The 15943-nt window shown below is 44.6% G+C and overlaps 1 protein-coding gene across 2 annotated transcripts in view; it reads left to right on the forward strand.

Annotated features, from left to right (window-relative positions):
• LOXHD1 (lipoxygenase homology PLAT domains 1) overlaps nt 1–15943 on the forward strand; it is a 158008-nt gene that overhangs the window by 32255 nt on the left and 109810 nt on the right. For both annotated transcript variants that reach the window (XM_077777637.1, XM_077777638.1), the window contains exons 5-7: nt 1961–2059; nt 8988–9136; nt 14070–14193. In XM_077777637.1, coding sequence (XP_077633763.1) covers nt 1961–2059; nt 8988–9136; nt 14070–14193 — 372 coding nt within the window. The remainder of the gene's footprint in view (nt 1–1960; nt 2060–8987; nt 9137–14069; nt 14194–15943) is intronic.

Genomic DNA, 15943 nt, shown 5'->3' on the forward strand with positions numbered 1-15943 from the left:
CCGGGATGGCGGTGGGCAGAGGGACTGGAACTCTGGGCCTCAATTAATACAGTTCTATTGTTTTTTTATTGAGGTGTAATTGACATGAAGCATTATATTCGTTTCAGGTATACAAAATAATGATTTGATGTGTGTGCCTATTATGAAATGATCACCCCAAGTCTAGTTAATATCCATCACCACACATGATTATAATTTAATTTTTGTAATAAGAACTTTTTAAGATCTGCTCTCTCAGCAACTTTTCATATGCAGTGCGGTGTTATTAATTATACTTGCTACGCCATACATCTCACGTCATGATTTCTTTACCTCATAACTGGGAGTTTGTACCTTTTTAAAAAAGTTTTTAAGTTTATTTATTTTGAGAGAGACCCAGACAGTGTGAGTGGGAGGAGGAGCAGAGAGAGGGAGAGAATCCCAAGCAGGCTCCACGCTCAGTGCAGAGCCCGACGTGGGGCTGGAACTCACATAACTGTGAGATCTGACCTGAGGCAGAAACCAAGCGTCAGACACTTAACCGACTGAGCCACCCAGGCGCCCCAGAGTTTGTACCTCTTGTTTCCTTTCACCCATTTTGTACACCTTCTTATCCTCCACCCCTGGCAACCACCAATCTGTTCTCTGTATCTACGAGTTTTTTTGTTTTGTTTTGAGGGGTGTTTTTGTTGTTGTTTCTTTTTTAGATTCCCCATATCTGTGGACTCATGCTATGTTAATCTTTCTGTGACTGGCTTTTTTTCACTTAGCAAAATGCCCTCAAGGTCCATTCATGTCAAGATTCCCTTCTTGGAATGCTGTTCATGACTAAGTAGTATTCCATTGCATATATGTAATACAACTTCTTTATTCTTCCATTGAGGGACACTTAGATTTTCTCCATATCTTGGCTACTGTAAGTAATGCTGCAATAAACATGAGGCTACAGATACCTTTTTGAGTTAGTGAAACACCTCTAATTTTTATTAACTTCACATATTGGGCATAAGGAATCTGAACAGAGTTCTTCTACATAAAAAATAGAAAGTCTTTGAAGGAAGGGAGAAGGGAAGGGAAAGTCGCCTCAGCCCTTGGAATTGTTGGGACCTAAAGAAAGTCTAGAGGAGTCTTCCTTCCCATACCACCCAGCAGCTCCTGTCCTTCGCTCCCCACCCTGAGGCGGGCTGCAACGCAGGAGACCCAGGTGGGCTCAGCATGTTGTGAAGTTTACATTGGGCCCCATCTCCCCGGTGAGGCCATGGGCAAGGCTGAAGCATTTGGGGATTACAGTGCATGGGTTTCTGTTCAGCGAATGGGGGAAAGATACAGGAAGCGGTACAGGTCTTTAAGTGAGGTAGCCACTAAGCATGCGCGTGCTGCCTACTATTGGTGCCCTGGTCTTTGCATTAGTTATGACCCTGACAATTAATTTACAGATAAATTTGATTCTCATTTGCAGAATGTATTTTCCCTAGTGAATTTTTACACTGTGATGTGTGTGGAGAACAGATTGGAGAAGGCAGAGTAGATGTGCAGTGGGCCCATTAAGAAGCATTTCAGTATCCAGGGGAGATTGGCTGGTGGTCTGGTTCAGTGTGGATCTGGATTTGGGCTGATTTATGCATCCCAAGGCAGCCTGAAAACAGAAGTTTCATCTATCTCCGATTTATGCTGTGTACACTGTTTAGCAGTGACCATTTGACTTTTTTCTTTTCTTTCCCGCTTTATTGGGATATAACTGACATATAACATGGTGTACGTTTAAGGTGTGCGATGTGTTGATGTGAAACAGGTATATTAGTAATGGCCATTTGGAACCAATGTCAGGCAGCTTGTTTCTTGCTCTGTTTTTGACAGCGATGGTGACACTTGATGCATTGCTGGAGGGAAGGGTTGGGGATGTGGTAGCTCCTTTGGAGGCCTTTGTTCTCTTCTTTACAGGATCCTAACGAGCTGAGGCTTTCTCTGTCCTCATTCCCAGGTAACAAGTATGAAGTCAAGGTGTACACTGGTGATGTCATTGGTGCAGGGACTGATGCTGATGTCGTCATCAATATCTTCGGAGAGTATGGAGACACAGGTACTGGGTTTGAAATCTTCTCTTCCCAAGCTGTGCCCACTTCTGCTTCTTAGGTGGGCTCTTCCCCCAACTCCTGGCAGAGGAAGACAGCTCCAGTCTCTTCTCGTGAGCGGTAATTCTGCTTGTGGTGTGCTTTGTCACAGCCTTCCCTGGGCAGCAAGGTGCTCATCTTGTAAAATTTATGTGTGTGAAATGTTTTTAGAATAAGGTGGGTTTGAGGTCTATTTAAAATTGTCCTTCATGCTAGACTATGAACAGACCCGAGCTTTACATTACCAGGGAGCTCATTCTCACTGTCCTGATCTCCTTAAGTTCCATGGCCATCTTGAGTTATATTTTGAATGTGGCTGGGCACAGCTTGATTCAGTGCAGTGGCTTGATGCAGACCAGAATGGGATCAGGGGATAGAATTAGACTTCGTGGGTGAAGCAAGAACTGAGGACACAGACATGGCTATGGGTGTTGGGAGGCCAGTCAGGCCAGTAGAACTGAGATGGGAAGGCTCTCCTGTTTCTTCCAATTTTATGAAATAAAAAAGGGGTCAGAAAATCTACTGACATGTGAATTTTGGTCACAATGTATTAAAGAATTCAGAATGCATTGCTGAGCTTATAAGAAGAGAGGAGAAATCTCCAGGTGCCAGAAATGAAGAGGGAACTCAAAACCAAAGTATTAGCTATTAATCGGTGCACAGCTCTTGGAAGCAGGGACCTTTCATGTTCAGCTATCTACAGGATAGATTGTCATACTCATTTGGGGTCAGAAAATGAGATTTTGTGCTGTGTGAAGCAAGACAGGCAAAATTAGAACTGCACATAAAGCCAGGAGCCTTGAAAGTTCACAGGAACATCTTCACTGAAAAAATAGGCCAGGAAAAATTTTGCTCATCAGTACAGTAACCTTATTTCTGCAAGAGCTCTAGATGAAAAGACAGTTGCTGAGAAATTGATACCTCCTGCTTGCATACATGTGGGCTTGACGTCTGATTTTACACTACAGCTGTGATTTGGGAACCCCTACTCCCCCAAAGGACGGAAAATTTGCTCCATGCCAGAAATACCCTTGGGAGTCTACAGAAGCATTGCATAAGATTCCCAAAGACAAGGTACTGGAGATAAGTTCACTTTTCAAAATTACAAAACACTCAAGGGCATAATCCACTGTGACTAAACATTAGTGAACACAACAGATTAAATCCTGCAAAATTTCAGACAATAGAGTAATCTGAGAAAAGCTATAGTTTAAGGATGCTTAAATAGGCTAAAGACATGAATAAAACAATTGAAGAAAATAACAAGACCCCATGAAAAATATAGAAAACAGAAATATAGAAAATGAAAATGTAGTTACCAAATATAAATACTTTACGGATGTGTTAGGCAACACAGTTAGAAACCACTGAATAGAGACTCAAAAACTGTAACACAAATATGAGCAAAATACTCAGATATAGTAGAGGTATAAAGAGTTGGAAAATATAAATGAGAGGTCATAAGGTCATGAGGCATGTAGGACAGAGTAAGTTCTGATAAATGTTGAACAGGAATTCCAAATAGAGAATACATAGAATAGGCAAGAGGGTATATTTGAACAGATGATGGCTGAAACTTTTTCAAAACTGAGCAAAGATACGAATTTTCAGATTAAAGTAACAGAAGGAGTCACTGAGCAGGATAAATGAAAACAAATCCACATTTAGATACATTGTGGTAGGGGCGCCTGGGTGGCTTAGTCGGTTAAGCGTCTGACTTTCACTTAGGTCGTGATCTCGCGGTTTGTGGGTTCGAGCCCCGCGTCGGGCTCTGTGCTGACTGCCAGCTCAGAGCCTGGAGCCTGTTTCAGAGTCTGTGACTCCCTCTCTCTCTGACCCTCCTCTGCTCACGCTGTCTCTCTCTCTCTCTCTCTCCTAGAAATAAATAAAAAACATTAAAAAAATGCATTGATACATTGTGGTAAAACCAAAGGCAAAAGGAAAGAGCTTAAAAGTAACCAGATTTGACAGATTCTCTTCCACAAAACCAATTAGGTTGATAGCAAATTCCTGTCAGCTACCTATACAAGGTCATAAGTTCTAATAGCTTAGTGTTCTGAGCAAGACTATATCTCAGCCTAGAACTCTGTATCCAGTTAGGTTATCATTCCAGAGTGAGGGCAGAATTAATGAATTGCCATGCAAACAAAGAGAAATAGGGTTTACCACTCATAGACTTAAGCAGCCACTGAGGAATGTGCTTTAATAAAAAGGAAATCCTGTCCCCAAGAAAGGTAAAGCAAGAAAGAGAGTAAAAATTATTGATAATTATGTAACAAAGCTAAGCAAGCTTTGGCTATAGTGAGCAATTCTAATAATGATTATCATTAGGGCATGAGAAAATATGGACCCAAAATACTAAAACATAATAATCTTTAAGAAGGAAGGTGGATAATGAAAGTTAAAACATACTTGGGTTCTTGATCGCAGTTCATTCCCCAAGGGATAGGAGAGTAGAGACATTGATGAACTTTAGACTTTAGTAAGTCAAGTATGCATATTAAAATTGTAAAAGTAACCATGCCCCCCAAATAAAAAAATGCATAACTTCTAAACCAATAGAGTGAATAAAAGAGAATAAAGCCTTAATCAAATCCAATAGAAGGCCGAAAATGAGGAAAGGGAAGCAAAAAAAAAGCATGGCTAATCCTAAAAAAAAAAGTAAATGTATAAATAATCACAATAAATAGAAACAGATGATGAACTGATGATGGCTGAAACTAAACTCATCAGTTAAAGGATAGGTATTTTCATATTAAATGTAAAGAAAAAAACCCCAGCATAAACATGTGATCCAGAAGGGCAGAGAATAAATAAAACTGAATAAAGTGTGTCAGGAGCATATCAATAACATGGAAGATGGTGGTACAGCTGTATTATTATTTGTTAAATTAAACTTTAAGGCAAAAACCACTTTGTTAGAAATAAAAGCATATTGGACAATGACAAAAGGAACAATTTACCTATAAGATGTAATAATTATGAACTTGTATAAATTTTACAACATATTCCCAGAATACGGGAAGCAAAAATTAACAAAATTGTTGAAGAAACTTGACAAACACAGAAGTATAGTGAAAGATTTTTATATATCACTCTCAATAATTGATAAGTGAAATGGATAAAAATTTAGTATGGATACAGAAGACTTTAATTACCCAGTTAATAAGCTTGATCTAATGGAACTATACAGATTCCTGTGTCCAACTGGTAGAGAATATGTGTTTTTCAAGCACATAATGACCACATACTAAATCACAAAGCAAATCTTAACAAACAAATTAAGTAGTAGGACAGAGACAGCATTCTTTGATCACAGTCAATAAAATTAGAAGAAACTCCTAATTTCTCTCTCACCCCATTTAGAAACAAATTTTAACTTTCATAAAAATAATAATCAACTATAAAATCTGGAGGATTTACAAATCATTAGAACCATGGGAAAGAAAGTTTAATAAAGGTGCGGGATACAAGATTAATATACAAATCTTAATAGAAACAACAAGCAAACATTTATTTTTATTTTTTTAAGCAAACATTTAATTTAAAAATACATGGTTTATAATAGCAATTATAAGGTGCCTAAGAAAAACTCTAACAAAAGAACTTTCTGTAAAGAATATAAATATTTACGTGAGGATATACAAGAAAATTTAAATGGAGAAATATGCTTGTGGATGAGAAAAGTCTCAAATTCACTAAGAAGTCAAATTTTCCCAGATTAGCCTATGAATGCAGTGCAATTTCAGTTACATTTCCAAAAGGCAATATCCCACAGCTTAAGCTGCTAATAAAATTGGCATCCATAAAGGGCTAACTATTGCCAAGACTATTTTGAATAAGGAAAATAATATTAACAATATTAATAAGTGGGGATACTTACTGTGATCCTAAAAGACACCACTGATCTCTAAAAACTAAAACAGTATCATATTGATAGAATGAGAAACAAATCAGTGAAATAGAATGGAGTCTAACACAGAGATAGTGTTATAAATCAGAAAGAAAGGATGGAATATTCAATTATTCGTGTGCAAACAGTTGTCTTACCATATGAGGAAAGATAAAATTAAATCTTTTTACCTTTCACCATACACAAAGATAACTTCCAGATGGGCTAAAGACTTAAATGTGAAAAAGCAACCCTCTGAAAATTTTAGAAGAAACTTTAAGAGCATGTCTTTTGAATTTCAATTTAGGATGGGGTTTCTTGAACAATTCACTAAGAGCACAAACAACAAAGGAAAATATTGATAAAAGTCCAGTAAAATAAGAAAAGTATCTGTATGATAAAAGACACTGTAGACAGAGGAGAGATGATAAAGAATATAAGAAAGCATACGGACAGAAAAAATTACAGAAGAGCAAGGTCTAAATGGGTGTATATCTCTCAAGAAATATATATGCACAATATATATTTTAGTCTCTCCATATAATCAAGAGAATGTAAATAAAAATCACAACGAGATACCATTACATACATATTGATGTAAACTTTTAAAGAATGTATTTTAATGATGATTGTGGGGAATGGGACCCCTCATACACTGTGGTGGTAACTGACGTACAACCGTTTTGGAGGGTAATTTGACAACACCTAATACACTGAAGGTGAGCACACCCCAGGACCTGGTGACTCTGTAGGTGTCCACTCAGAGCATTTGTCATGGGTATGCAGCAGAAGACAGTTATGAAAGAGTCCATTTCAGTGCTATTTGCAAAGCAAAAAGCCAGGCACAACCAAAATGCCCATCAGCAGAAGAAACATAATAGTATTTTTTCATTCAGTGACTCTGATACAGCAGTTCCACAAATGAACTCAAGGTCCCAGTATCTACAGGGTAGTCCCAAGAGCACTGTATCAACTGAAAGGGAAGTCAGTTGCACAGGGTATGTTGACAGCGATGATTGGGTGATTAGGGAGCGACAGCAACAGCCTCCATCGCTGACACACTTCCCATGGGCGGGCGCGGCCACCAGTGTTTAGTGTGTACCAGTTCAGTTAATCCTCACAGCGGACCCTGTGCGGTGGTGCTATTACCATCCCCACCATATAGATGAGGAACCTGAGACAGATATGCGCTGTGATGTTATTTATGTACATTCTTTAAAAAAAAATTTTTTTTTAATGTTTATTTCTGAGAGAGAGCATGAGCAGGGGAGGGTCAGAGAGAGAGGGAGCCACAGAATCTGAAGCAGGCTCCAGGCTCTGAGCTAGTTGTCAGCACAGAGCCCGACGCGGGGCTCGAACCCACAAACTGTGAGATCATGATCTGAGCCGAAGTTGGACGCTCAACCAACTGAGCCACCCAGGCGCCCCATACGTAAATTCTAAAACATGCAAAAATAGCATGTTTTCTTTATGAATGCCTCCATGTGCCAACCAAAATTCACAGAGACCATACATATCACTTGTGGATAGTGTTTATTTGGGAGAGGGAGCAGGGGAGGCAGGATGGCCAGTGAGACTGTAGAACTACCTGTCATCTCTTCTTTAAAAAAGGGAAAGGTCATCGGCGCCTGGATGGCTCAGTCGGTTGGACGTCCGACTTCTGCTCAGGTCATGATCTCACAGTTCATGGGTTTGAGCCCCGCGTTGGGCTCTGTGCTGATACCCAGCTCAGAACTTGAAGCCTCCTTCTGATTCTTTGTCTCCCTCTCTCTCTGACCTTCCCCTGCTCATGCTGTCTTTCTCTGTCTCTCAAAATAAATAAAACATTAAAAAAAGAGAGAGAGAAAGGTCTTCAGCAAATTAGACAGTGTTAGCATCTTTTTTGCCTCTGAAATCTGGGTGGTGGGTGTACAGATGTCTTTTCATTTTTTAATGATTTTAAATTTATTTTTGAGAGAGAGAGTGCATGAGAGTGGGGGAGGGGTAGAGAGAAAGGGAAACAGAAGGTCCGAAGCAGGCTCTGCACTGACAACAGTGAGCCCGAGGGGGGGACTCAAACCCATGACCTGAGCCAAAGTCAGATGCTCAACTGACTGAGCCACCCAGGCGCCCCTCTATGGATGTCTTACGCTACTTTTGTATGGTTTTGAGTTGCTGCCATTACAATGTAGAAAGATTTAAAGAATTCAATTAGAAAAGAAGAGGAACAGGTGGCATCAGAACAAAGCTGGTGCTTAGGTGGGGCCGTAGGGGTTAATATGACCTGTAAGCTTGGGAACATAATAACGGAAAATTGCAAAGTAGAAGGAACAGGTTAGAACGGATCCTAATGACATGCTTAGCACCCAGCATGACTTCTGACATGTAATCTCACTTCTCCAAGCCTGTTTCTTCATCCACAGGACAGAATTAATAATACTCCCTCATGGATTGTAGTGACAAATAGAAAGAAAAAAAAAAGTATCTGTGTGAAACTAGTGTGTCTGATGGTAGCTGTCATCACTGTTTTCCAGAAAAGGAGGCGGGCCTAGGGAAGTGTGTTGGCCGTCAGGGTCCCAGCACAGCCCAGGACCAGCTCCCATGGTTGTGCTCCCAGTTTGCGCCAAGCAGCTGGTACAAGCCAGGCAGGACCTCAGCTCCAGGCCTGGGCGTGCACGTGTGGTTCCCAGGATGGGAACTCCAGACCAAGATAGAAATCAGAAGCCCAGTTATGGGAACTGGGCACAAGCCACACACGGGGCAGGCTTGTGCCTTGACTGGAGGTTGCGACAAGGGACATACAGAGCTCAGAGATCTCAGGGTGAAGCTGAGCTAATGTTGTTGTCAGGGTAGTTTTAGGTTCACAGCAAAATTGAGCGCAAGTACAGAAAGTACCTACGAACCCCCTGTCCCCCGCTGCCCACCCACCTCCTGCCTTGTCAAGAGACTACCTTCAGCGGGCAGACCATTGGTTCTTTCTCCTCTTCAGTCTCCTTTGTAAGTTTCCTGCCTGTGTGTGTGTGCAGGGGAGCGCAGGCTGGAAAACGGAAAGGACAACTTTGAAAGGGGAGCTGAAGACAAGTTCATTCTGGATGCTCCCGACCTGGGGCAGCTGATGAAGATCAATATTGGCCACAACAACAAGGGCGGCTCTGCAGGTTGGTTCCTGTCCAAGGTGGGTCCAGCTGCCTGTCTGTGGTCCCTGAGGCCTGGGAGGGGGAATTCTGGCTCTTCAGAGGGTTTATTTCAGCCCCGACTTCCCTCTCTTGGCCCATCTGGCTCCACTCTTCCATCTAAGCCTGCTGGCCAACTATGCTGCCCCACCCTGCCCACGTTACCCCCTTCCCAGAAAGCCCAAGTCTCCCATCTGAATGTAACCATGGCCTGATCATCCTTGAGACTCTGCCACGAAGCTCTCCCTGACTTGCCCACCAGAACCTCTCCCTCCCATGAGTTTATAACCCTGCCTGCTTAGAGCACCCATCGGAGCTTAATCATAAGCTCTCTTGTGACTTATCTTGGGCTGTTGCCTTGAATCTCAAATTTCTGCATCTTAGATGCCTTATAGTCTCACCAACCCAAGACAAAGGTAAGAATCAAGAAAAAAGCAAACAGGCTTCTGAGAAGCTAAAACACAGCAGGCTCAGAGTTTGTGAGTAGCTCTATCTTGCCCTGTGCTGATTTTGAAGGAGAGACCCCTCAGACTCTCTCTCATGTCCTAGTGCTCACTCACAGTCCCTTCTAGCAAATTCTTGCCTGCAATTTTAAACCTACAGTAGAACATCAGAGAGGGAAAGAGTCATTATTTTAGGTAGGGCTGTTGAAAACTGTAATGGGGACTCAAGGAAGATAGAAAAAGCCAAAAGAATATTAAAAATCCACAGAAGTCTGGGGTCACCTAGAAAATGAGCTATCAGCCTTTTGTAGATACTTCCCTTCATGAGGCTATCAGTAAATTTCAGCTCATTCCAGAATGATAGGGAAAGGTTATTGTAAACCATAGTTCCGAGAAATATTTTGGAAAAGATCTTAGTGCTTAAAACAGAAACCCCTCCAATTTGTGACAATTTAACAATGGAGAATGAGGCTACCGGCTAGGGGAGATTTTGTTATTATTCAACTTCATTTACCTTCTAATATCTGCAGTGGCTGACCTGCAGTTATCAGAAGATTTCTCATCTCACACAAAATCCAGATATGGTCAGCTCAGGGCTGGGACAGCTGCTTTCTAGGACACCTGCTTTCTTGCTGTGTCACCATCCTAGGCACTGTGGCTGTCATCCTCTACCTTGTTGCCTCATGATCACATGATGGCTGCCGAACCTCTAGGCATCTCATCTGTGTTCCAGGCAGGAAGAGAAGAGAAGACCAAAGGGGAAAACCACTTTTTTTTTCTTTCTGGCACATGTTGTTTTATTTTGAGAGATGCAGTGCCCTCCTTGGGCCTTTTGCCTACGTTTGGCCAGAAATGAGTCATGTGACTAACCTAGCTACAGTGGAAACTGGGACAAGTGGCTGGCTTTCCAGCCTTTATAAGAAGAAGGTGACCAGCAAAGGGCTGGGTGAGCATCCTCTAATGTCTGCCACGCTCCTCTCCATAACTAGCCCAGAAATTCCTTGAGGGCCTTTCCCCAGCTCTTGGCCTGGGATGGGGCATGAATTGGTGAAGTGAGGAAAGGCCAAAGTTCCTTTGGAAAGGAGGGGGCTTGTTTGGCCCTAAGAGCAGCAGCCCGGTGCTGACCAGGGTTCTAGGAGGCTAAATGCTGCTTGGATTGGAGAAGAAATGGGGCAGGAGTCCAGAACCAGAATAGCCAATGTGAGGCCGAGGTGTGTCTTCAGGATGGAGGAGGGAGAGGAGGCAGGTGCGGTTTGTGACCTCAGCGGGGATGGGGCCCAGGGACCCAGTTCCCTCATCCTGGGAAGAAAGGCAGTGAAAACCCAGGGTTAGTGCAAAGAGCTGCAAGGTGCACCCCTGGCCTGGGCGTGGCCTTAACCAGTTTTGCAGCTGCCCCCTCCTGAGCTCAGGTTCCTTTCTGGTTATATGGGCCCACTCACCCTGCTTCTGCGCTCTCAGAAACTTCACGAAGGAAGTGGGTTTTTGTGCCAGAACAGGCCCCTTTGCATAAGGAAGGGGCAGCTTGACTGAGTGAACACATTTTTTCCTTTTTTTTTTTTTCCTGTAAGGTGTTGTAAATCTTGTTCCATTGCCTTCTGAAATTTGGTACTGAGGCCAAGGAGATTTTTGTTTCTTTCGGGATAATCTGTTTTATTTTGTTGTTCCAGCCGGGATGCTCGCAGAAATCTTTTTCTTTATATTTATAATTAAAGTCTAGAAGGGGGGGCTCTGTTAGTTCATTTACACCCCCATCCTCCCTCCCACCCTCCTTCCTTTCCTTCTTTCATTCTTTCGTTCCTTCCTTTCTTTTGCTTTTGTTTTTGATTTTTCAGGGACATGATTAGTCTTTACGTTGATGCAAAGGATATTTATTTATTTGTAATTCATTTATAGCTCAGAGAAGAGAGCTTGGTTGTCTTGGACTTCACAGGACAACTGTTCCTTTGGTATTTACATTCAAGGACTTGGAGGGATAAACCTAGAAGCCAGTATAATTAACCCCTTCACAGGTCGTCTCCTTTCTAGCCAATTGCCCACATATGCTTCTCAGCCCAGGGGTATGGCCCTCGGGGTGACCAGCACCCCCTTTCCCCTGTGCTGCACCCTCTCCTGGAGAAGAGGGGGCTGGCATCCTCCCCTCTCCTGGCTCTTGCCCCACGACCCATGGCCTGGGACCTCACGTGTGGTTAGTCCACAACTGTGATCAACTCAGATGGTAAGTTCAGTTCAAAGACCATTTCAGAAGAGCAACAGTCACAAGATGGCACATCATGCACCAATGGGCCTTGTCCTCGGTCTATCCGCTGGAGCAGAAACTTGCCTGAGGCCTTGCAGCTCTTCAGTGGCCAGCCTGGTCCTTACCGCATCCAGGCTGGTCCTTACCCCGACCTAGGGACTCCCGTCCAGCCTGGTCCTTACCCCGACCTCATGACCCCCATCGGTCCCAGATACCCTGCCCCTCCAGCCTCATGTTGTAGACCTTGGGGCCAAAAGTTTCATAAATAATTGTTTGCATACTTTAATATGCACTGGGAAAAGCTTTTTTAAAAATTTTTAATAATTTTTTAAATGTTTATTTATTTTTGAGAGAGAGAGAGACACAGAGTGTGAGCAGCGAGGAGGGGCAGAGAGAGAGTGAGACAGAGAATCCCAAGCAGGCTTCAGGCTCTGAGCTCTCAGCACAGAGCCCGATGCAGGACTCAGACTCATGAACTGCAAGATCATGACCTGAGCCGAAGTCAGACCCTGAACCTGCTGAGCCACCCAGGTGCCCAGGAAAAGTTTTAGACCTGTTCATGGACTCTTATACTTTCTGTACCAATATTTAAACTTTCATCTTCTCTCTTGGCCCTCCTTTGTATGTAGTATTTTGGAAAACCTCATTTTTCCAAAAATGTATTCAAGTATTGCCTCTTTCCTTTGTGGCTCAGCTAGTTTTCTCCTGTAGAGGTAGTTAATGGTACACGTTCTATTTCTCAGATTAGCTAAACTTCTCTCGTGAGGAATTTCCATCAGACACCAGGCCAGGAGAGGGCGCTTTATTGATGACAACCCCATGAGCTCTGAGGGGGGTGTTCTTGCTCTTGAAACCGTGGCCAGCACGCTAGTCTATGAACATTTAAAGATAGAGATGGTGCATCTGTTCATCAAGGTTTATTAATAGGCTCATAGCTTCTCTGGTAAACTAAGTCCTGTTTTCCTTCACTTTGCTTTTAAGAGTTAAGGGGGTTAGGAGGCAGGCTGAAGCCTCAGACCTTTGTCATTGGCTCCCCAATCTCCCCCTAACACGGAGATGAAAGCCACAGAGAAATGTGCAGATAGAAGGGTTGCAAGAGGCTGGACTTTGACAGCAGAACCCTCCCTGGCCTGTGCCACAGTGGTCTCAGGTGCTCAACTTTAAAAGTACAGACACTCCATCAAATCAGCGGGCTCTGAAGGGTGACTCATACCAACCAAACTCACAAAGGACTGATTTATAAACCAAAGCCTGAATGCTGATATATCTGAGGAGAGAAGCCTGGGAAGACAGTGGCCTCTAGTCACTGGTTCAGGACACTGGCTTTTCCCTAGTGGATGGTATCCTCAGGAGAACAGCTCTTAGCCCAGAGGGTTCCTTTTTAAAACGGGATTAGAACAGGGTGAGATGGCTTCAGGCAGCCCAGTGTATGCCCTGTTTCCACACTGCAGACATTTTGATCTTAGGAAGTGAGACTTTCATTGAAATTGGACCCCCCTCCCCCCATCTTGGGCAATCTTGGGAATGCCTGGGCAGACACTTTCACTTTCCAGTTCATCCCGTCTATCACTAGAAGCCTCTGCCTGCACAGGGCTATGACTGGAGGACAGATCCTAGTTATTAATGAGTCTGCTTATGTTAGAGTGGGGTTTTGTTTGGGTTCCTGGGACATTTAGGAGGGCCTTTCAGCTCCTTGGTAAACTCTGAAAGACATACTTATCTCAGCCTTGCCAACCTGGCTCACAGGTGAGCGCCCTGTGGGAGGCTCTGTAGGCGGCCAGTTCCATTCTCCTCACTGTCAGTGGCCGACATTTTCTGACCTGGTTGCCAGACCCTGGGATTCCGTGTGCCTCACTTGGGGCTTGTAATTCTCCTTGCGGGTAGGGTCTCAGCCTTCTGCTTCTCACCGAGGGTAGGGTCCCAGCCTTCAGCAGGCGGGGAAGGTGATGCTCTCATTGCCGTCTGTAAATTCAGGCTTCACACCCAGGTCTCACAGGCACATCCTGCCAAATTTCCTGCACTTAGGTTTGAAAACAATCTGCAGCAGAGGAGGGAATAGTGGCTCAGTCGTTCAAGGAGGAGGTAATTCCAGTCATCCCTGTGTGCCTCTCAGTGCTTTGCAAAAGGCAAGCCCTGGTGCTAAGCTTTCTCTGGGCCAGGAAGAAGGTGAGAGTGCATTCAAGTGCTGGAGGTATTTGATCACCAGGTGCGCTGTTAGTGACCCTTGCCGCTCCCGCCACCCTCTCTTCTCCTCAGATTATCATTGAAGATTTTGGGAACAAGAGAAAATATGACTTCCCTCTTAACCGCTGGCTGGCTTTGGATGAAGATGACGGCAAAATCCAAAGGGATATCTTGGTGGGCGGAGCCGAGACCACAGGTAGAGCAGAGAGAGGGGAAGCCGGACTGGCTGGTATTCCACTTACTGCCTGAGGTTCAGTGTTCTCCTCTGTGGGCCTGGAGGCCTGTGATCCAGTAGGAGGCAGCCACTCCTCCTGCTCTTGAAAGTGTTCCGTCCCTTTGTGCTGGAGCCTGACTCTGCTGATGCCAGAGGCGGTGGGGGGGATACCCCTGAGCAGACACTAACTTTCAGGGCGAAAGAGATTAGCCACTAGATAAAGCCGGAAAGTGAACTCCTGTTCACGGTGGATGGGGGTGTGGATTTACTCATAACTTCTCCTCCTATCAAGTGCTTACTATATGCCAGGCCCCCTGCTAGGCACTTGACCCATTTGGTCCCCTTTAATCCTCACAGTGACCCTGTAAGATACAAACTGCTATCATACCCATGTCGCAGAGGAGCAAACTGAGTCACATAAGCATTGAGAGACCTGTCCAGGGTCACACGGCTGGTAAGTGACAGATCAGGATTCGGTGTGCCACGTAAATCTCCACGCTGTGTGGATTCCACAGAAAAGCTGCACCTCCCAGCGTGGGAGTTCACGGATGTTCCAGAACATCATGTCGTGAATGTGCACACCTGAGAACGTCTCCGCCACACAGCGTCCACAGAGAATAAGGCCAGGCCCTGGGGCATAGCATGCAAACTGCTTCACGGTTTGGCTCCAACTTACGTATCAGCAGAATCTTCCAACATCTTGTCTCCCCACTTCCACCTCCCCACCCGTCTCTCTGCACCTCATCAGCACACCTTTTGCTCTTTCCTGAACCTACGCCCCCTTTACCCTCCTTCTGCCTCATCCGCTTGTCTTCCTGCTTCTGCTGGTGGGGGGCGTGGGGGACTTCCCTCCCCTCCCCTGTCCTCCTCCTCAGCCATGCCTTCCCCCTCCCCTCCCTGAGCCGCTGGCCTGACCCTTTCTCTCACTTTATCTTTAGAGTGTCTTTCTCCTCAGCCTGTAATGCCATTTCTCTTCTCTACATTCCCAAACTCCTGCTCCCGTCACTCCTTCTGAGCCCTCCTTCCCTCCCTCCCGTAGACGGGTACTCCCTTCCTTTGCACCAGACACTTGGGCGGACCTTGAATGCTCTCAGGAAATCAAACGTTCCTCTGCGCCAGCCCTTTCCAACCTTGCACGGTATTTGTAACTGAAGTTCACAAATTATTTGCTCAAAAACAGAGAGGAGGGGCACCTGGGTGGCTCATTTGGTTAAGCATCTGACTCTGGATCTCAGCTCAGGTCTTGGTCTCAGGGTCATGAGTTCAAGCCTCGTGTTGGGCACTGCACTGAGCATGAAGCCTACTTAAAACAAAACAGAATGACAAACAACAACAACAAAAACCCCCAGGCCCCAGTAGGGGTCTGCTCTGACCCCTTTAACCGCGTTAGTCTTACTGGCCTCCAGTGGTAGAGGAGAAAGAGAAATGCCTGTCAGAGCCTGGGAATTGCTGGCAGCCTGGGCCAGGGTGTGTTCTGGAGAAGTAGAGCTGGAGACACGGCTGGTTTCATCTTCTCGCCTCCCTGAAGCCTTGGGTGTAGTAAGCGCTCAATCCGCATTTGTTGAAGAAAGGAAGGTGTAAATGTTTGAATGAATCAGGCATCCCGTAGCTGCATGTGGCTAGCTCGAAAAGACATTTAGGATCTTCATTTCATTTTCCAGGGCCCAGGGCTGGGGGTGGGGGCGGGGGTAGGGAGAAGGGGTGTGTACGCGCAGGCCATTACCCTAGACTC

Source organism: Crocuta crocuta, unplaced genomic scaffold (genome assembly GCF_008692635.1).
Source record: "Crocuta crocuta isolate KB4526 unplaced genomic scaffold, BGI_CrCroc_1.0 scaffold36, whole genome shotgun sequence".
Classification (NCBI taxonomy): domain Eukaryota; kingdom Metazoa; phylum Chordata; class Mammalia; order Carnivora; family Hyaenidae; genus Crocuta; species Crocuta crocuta.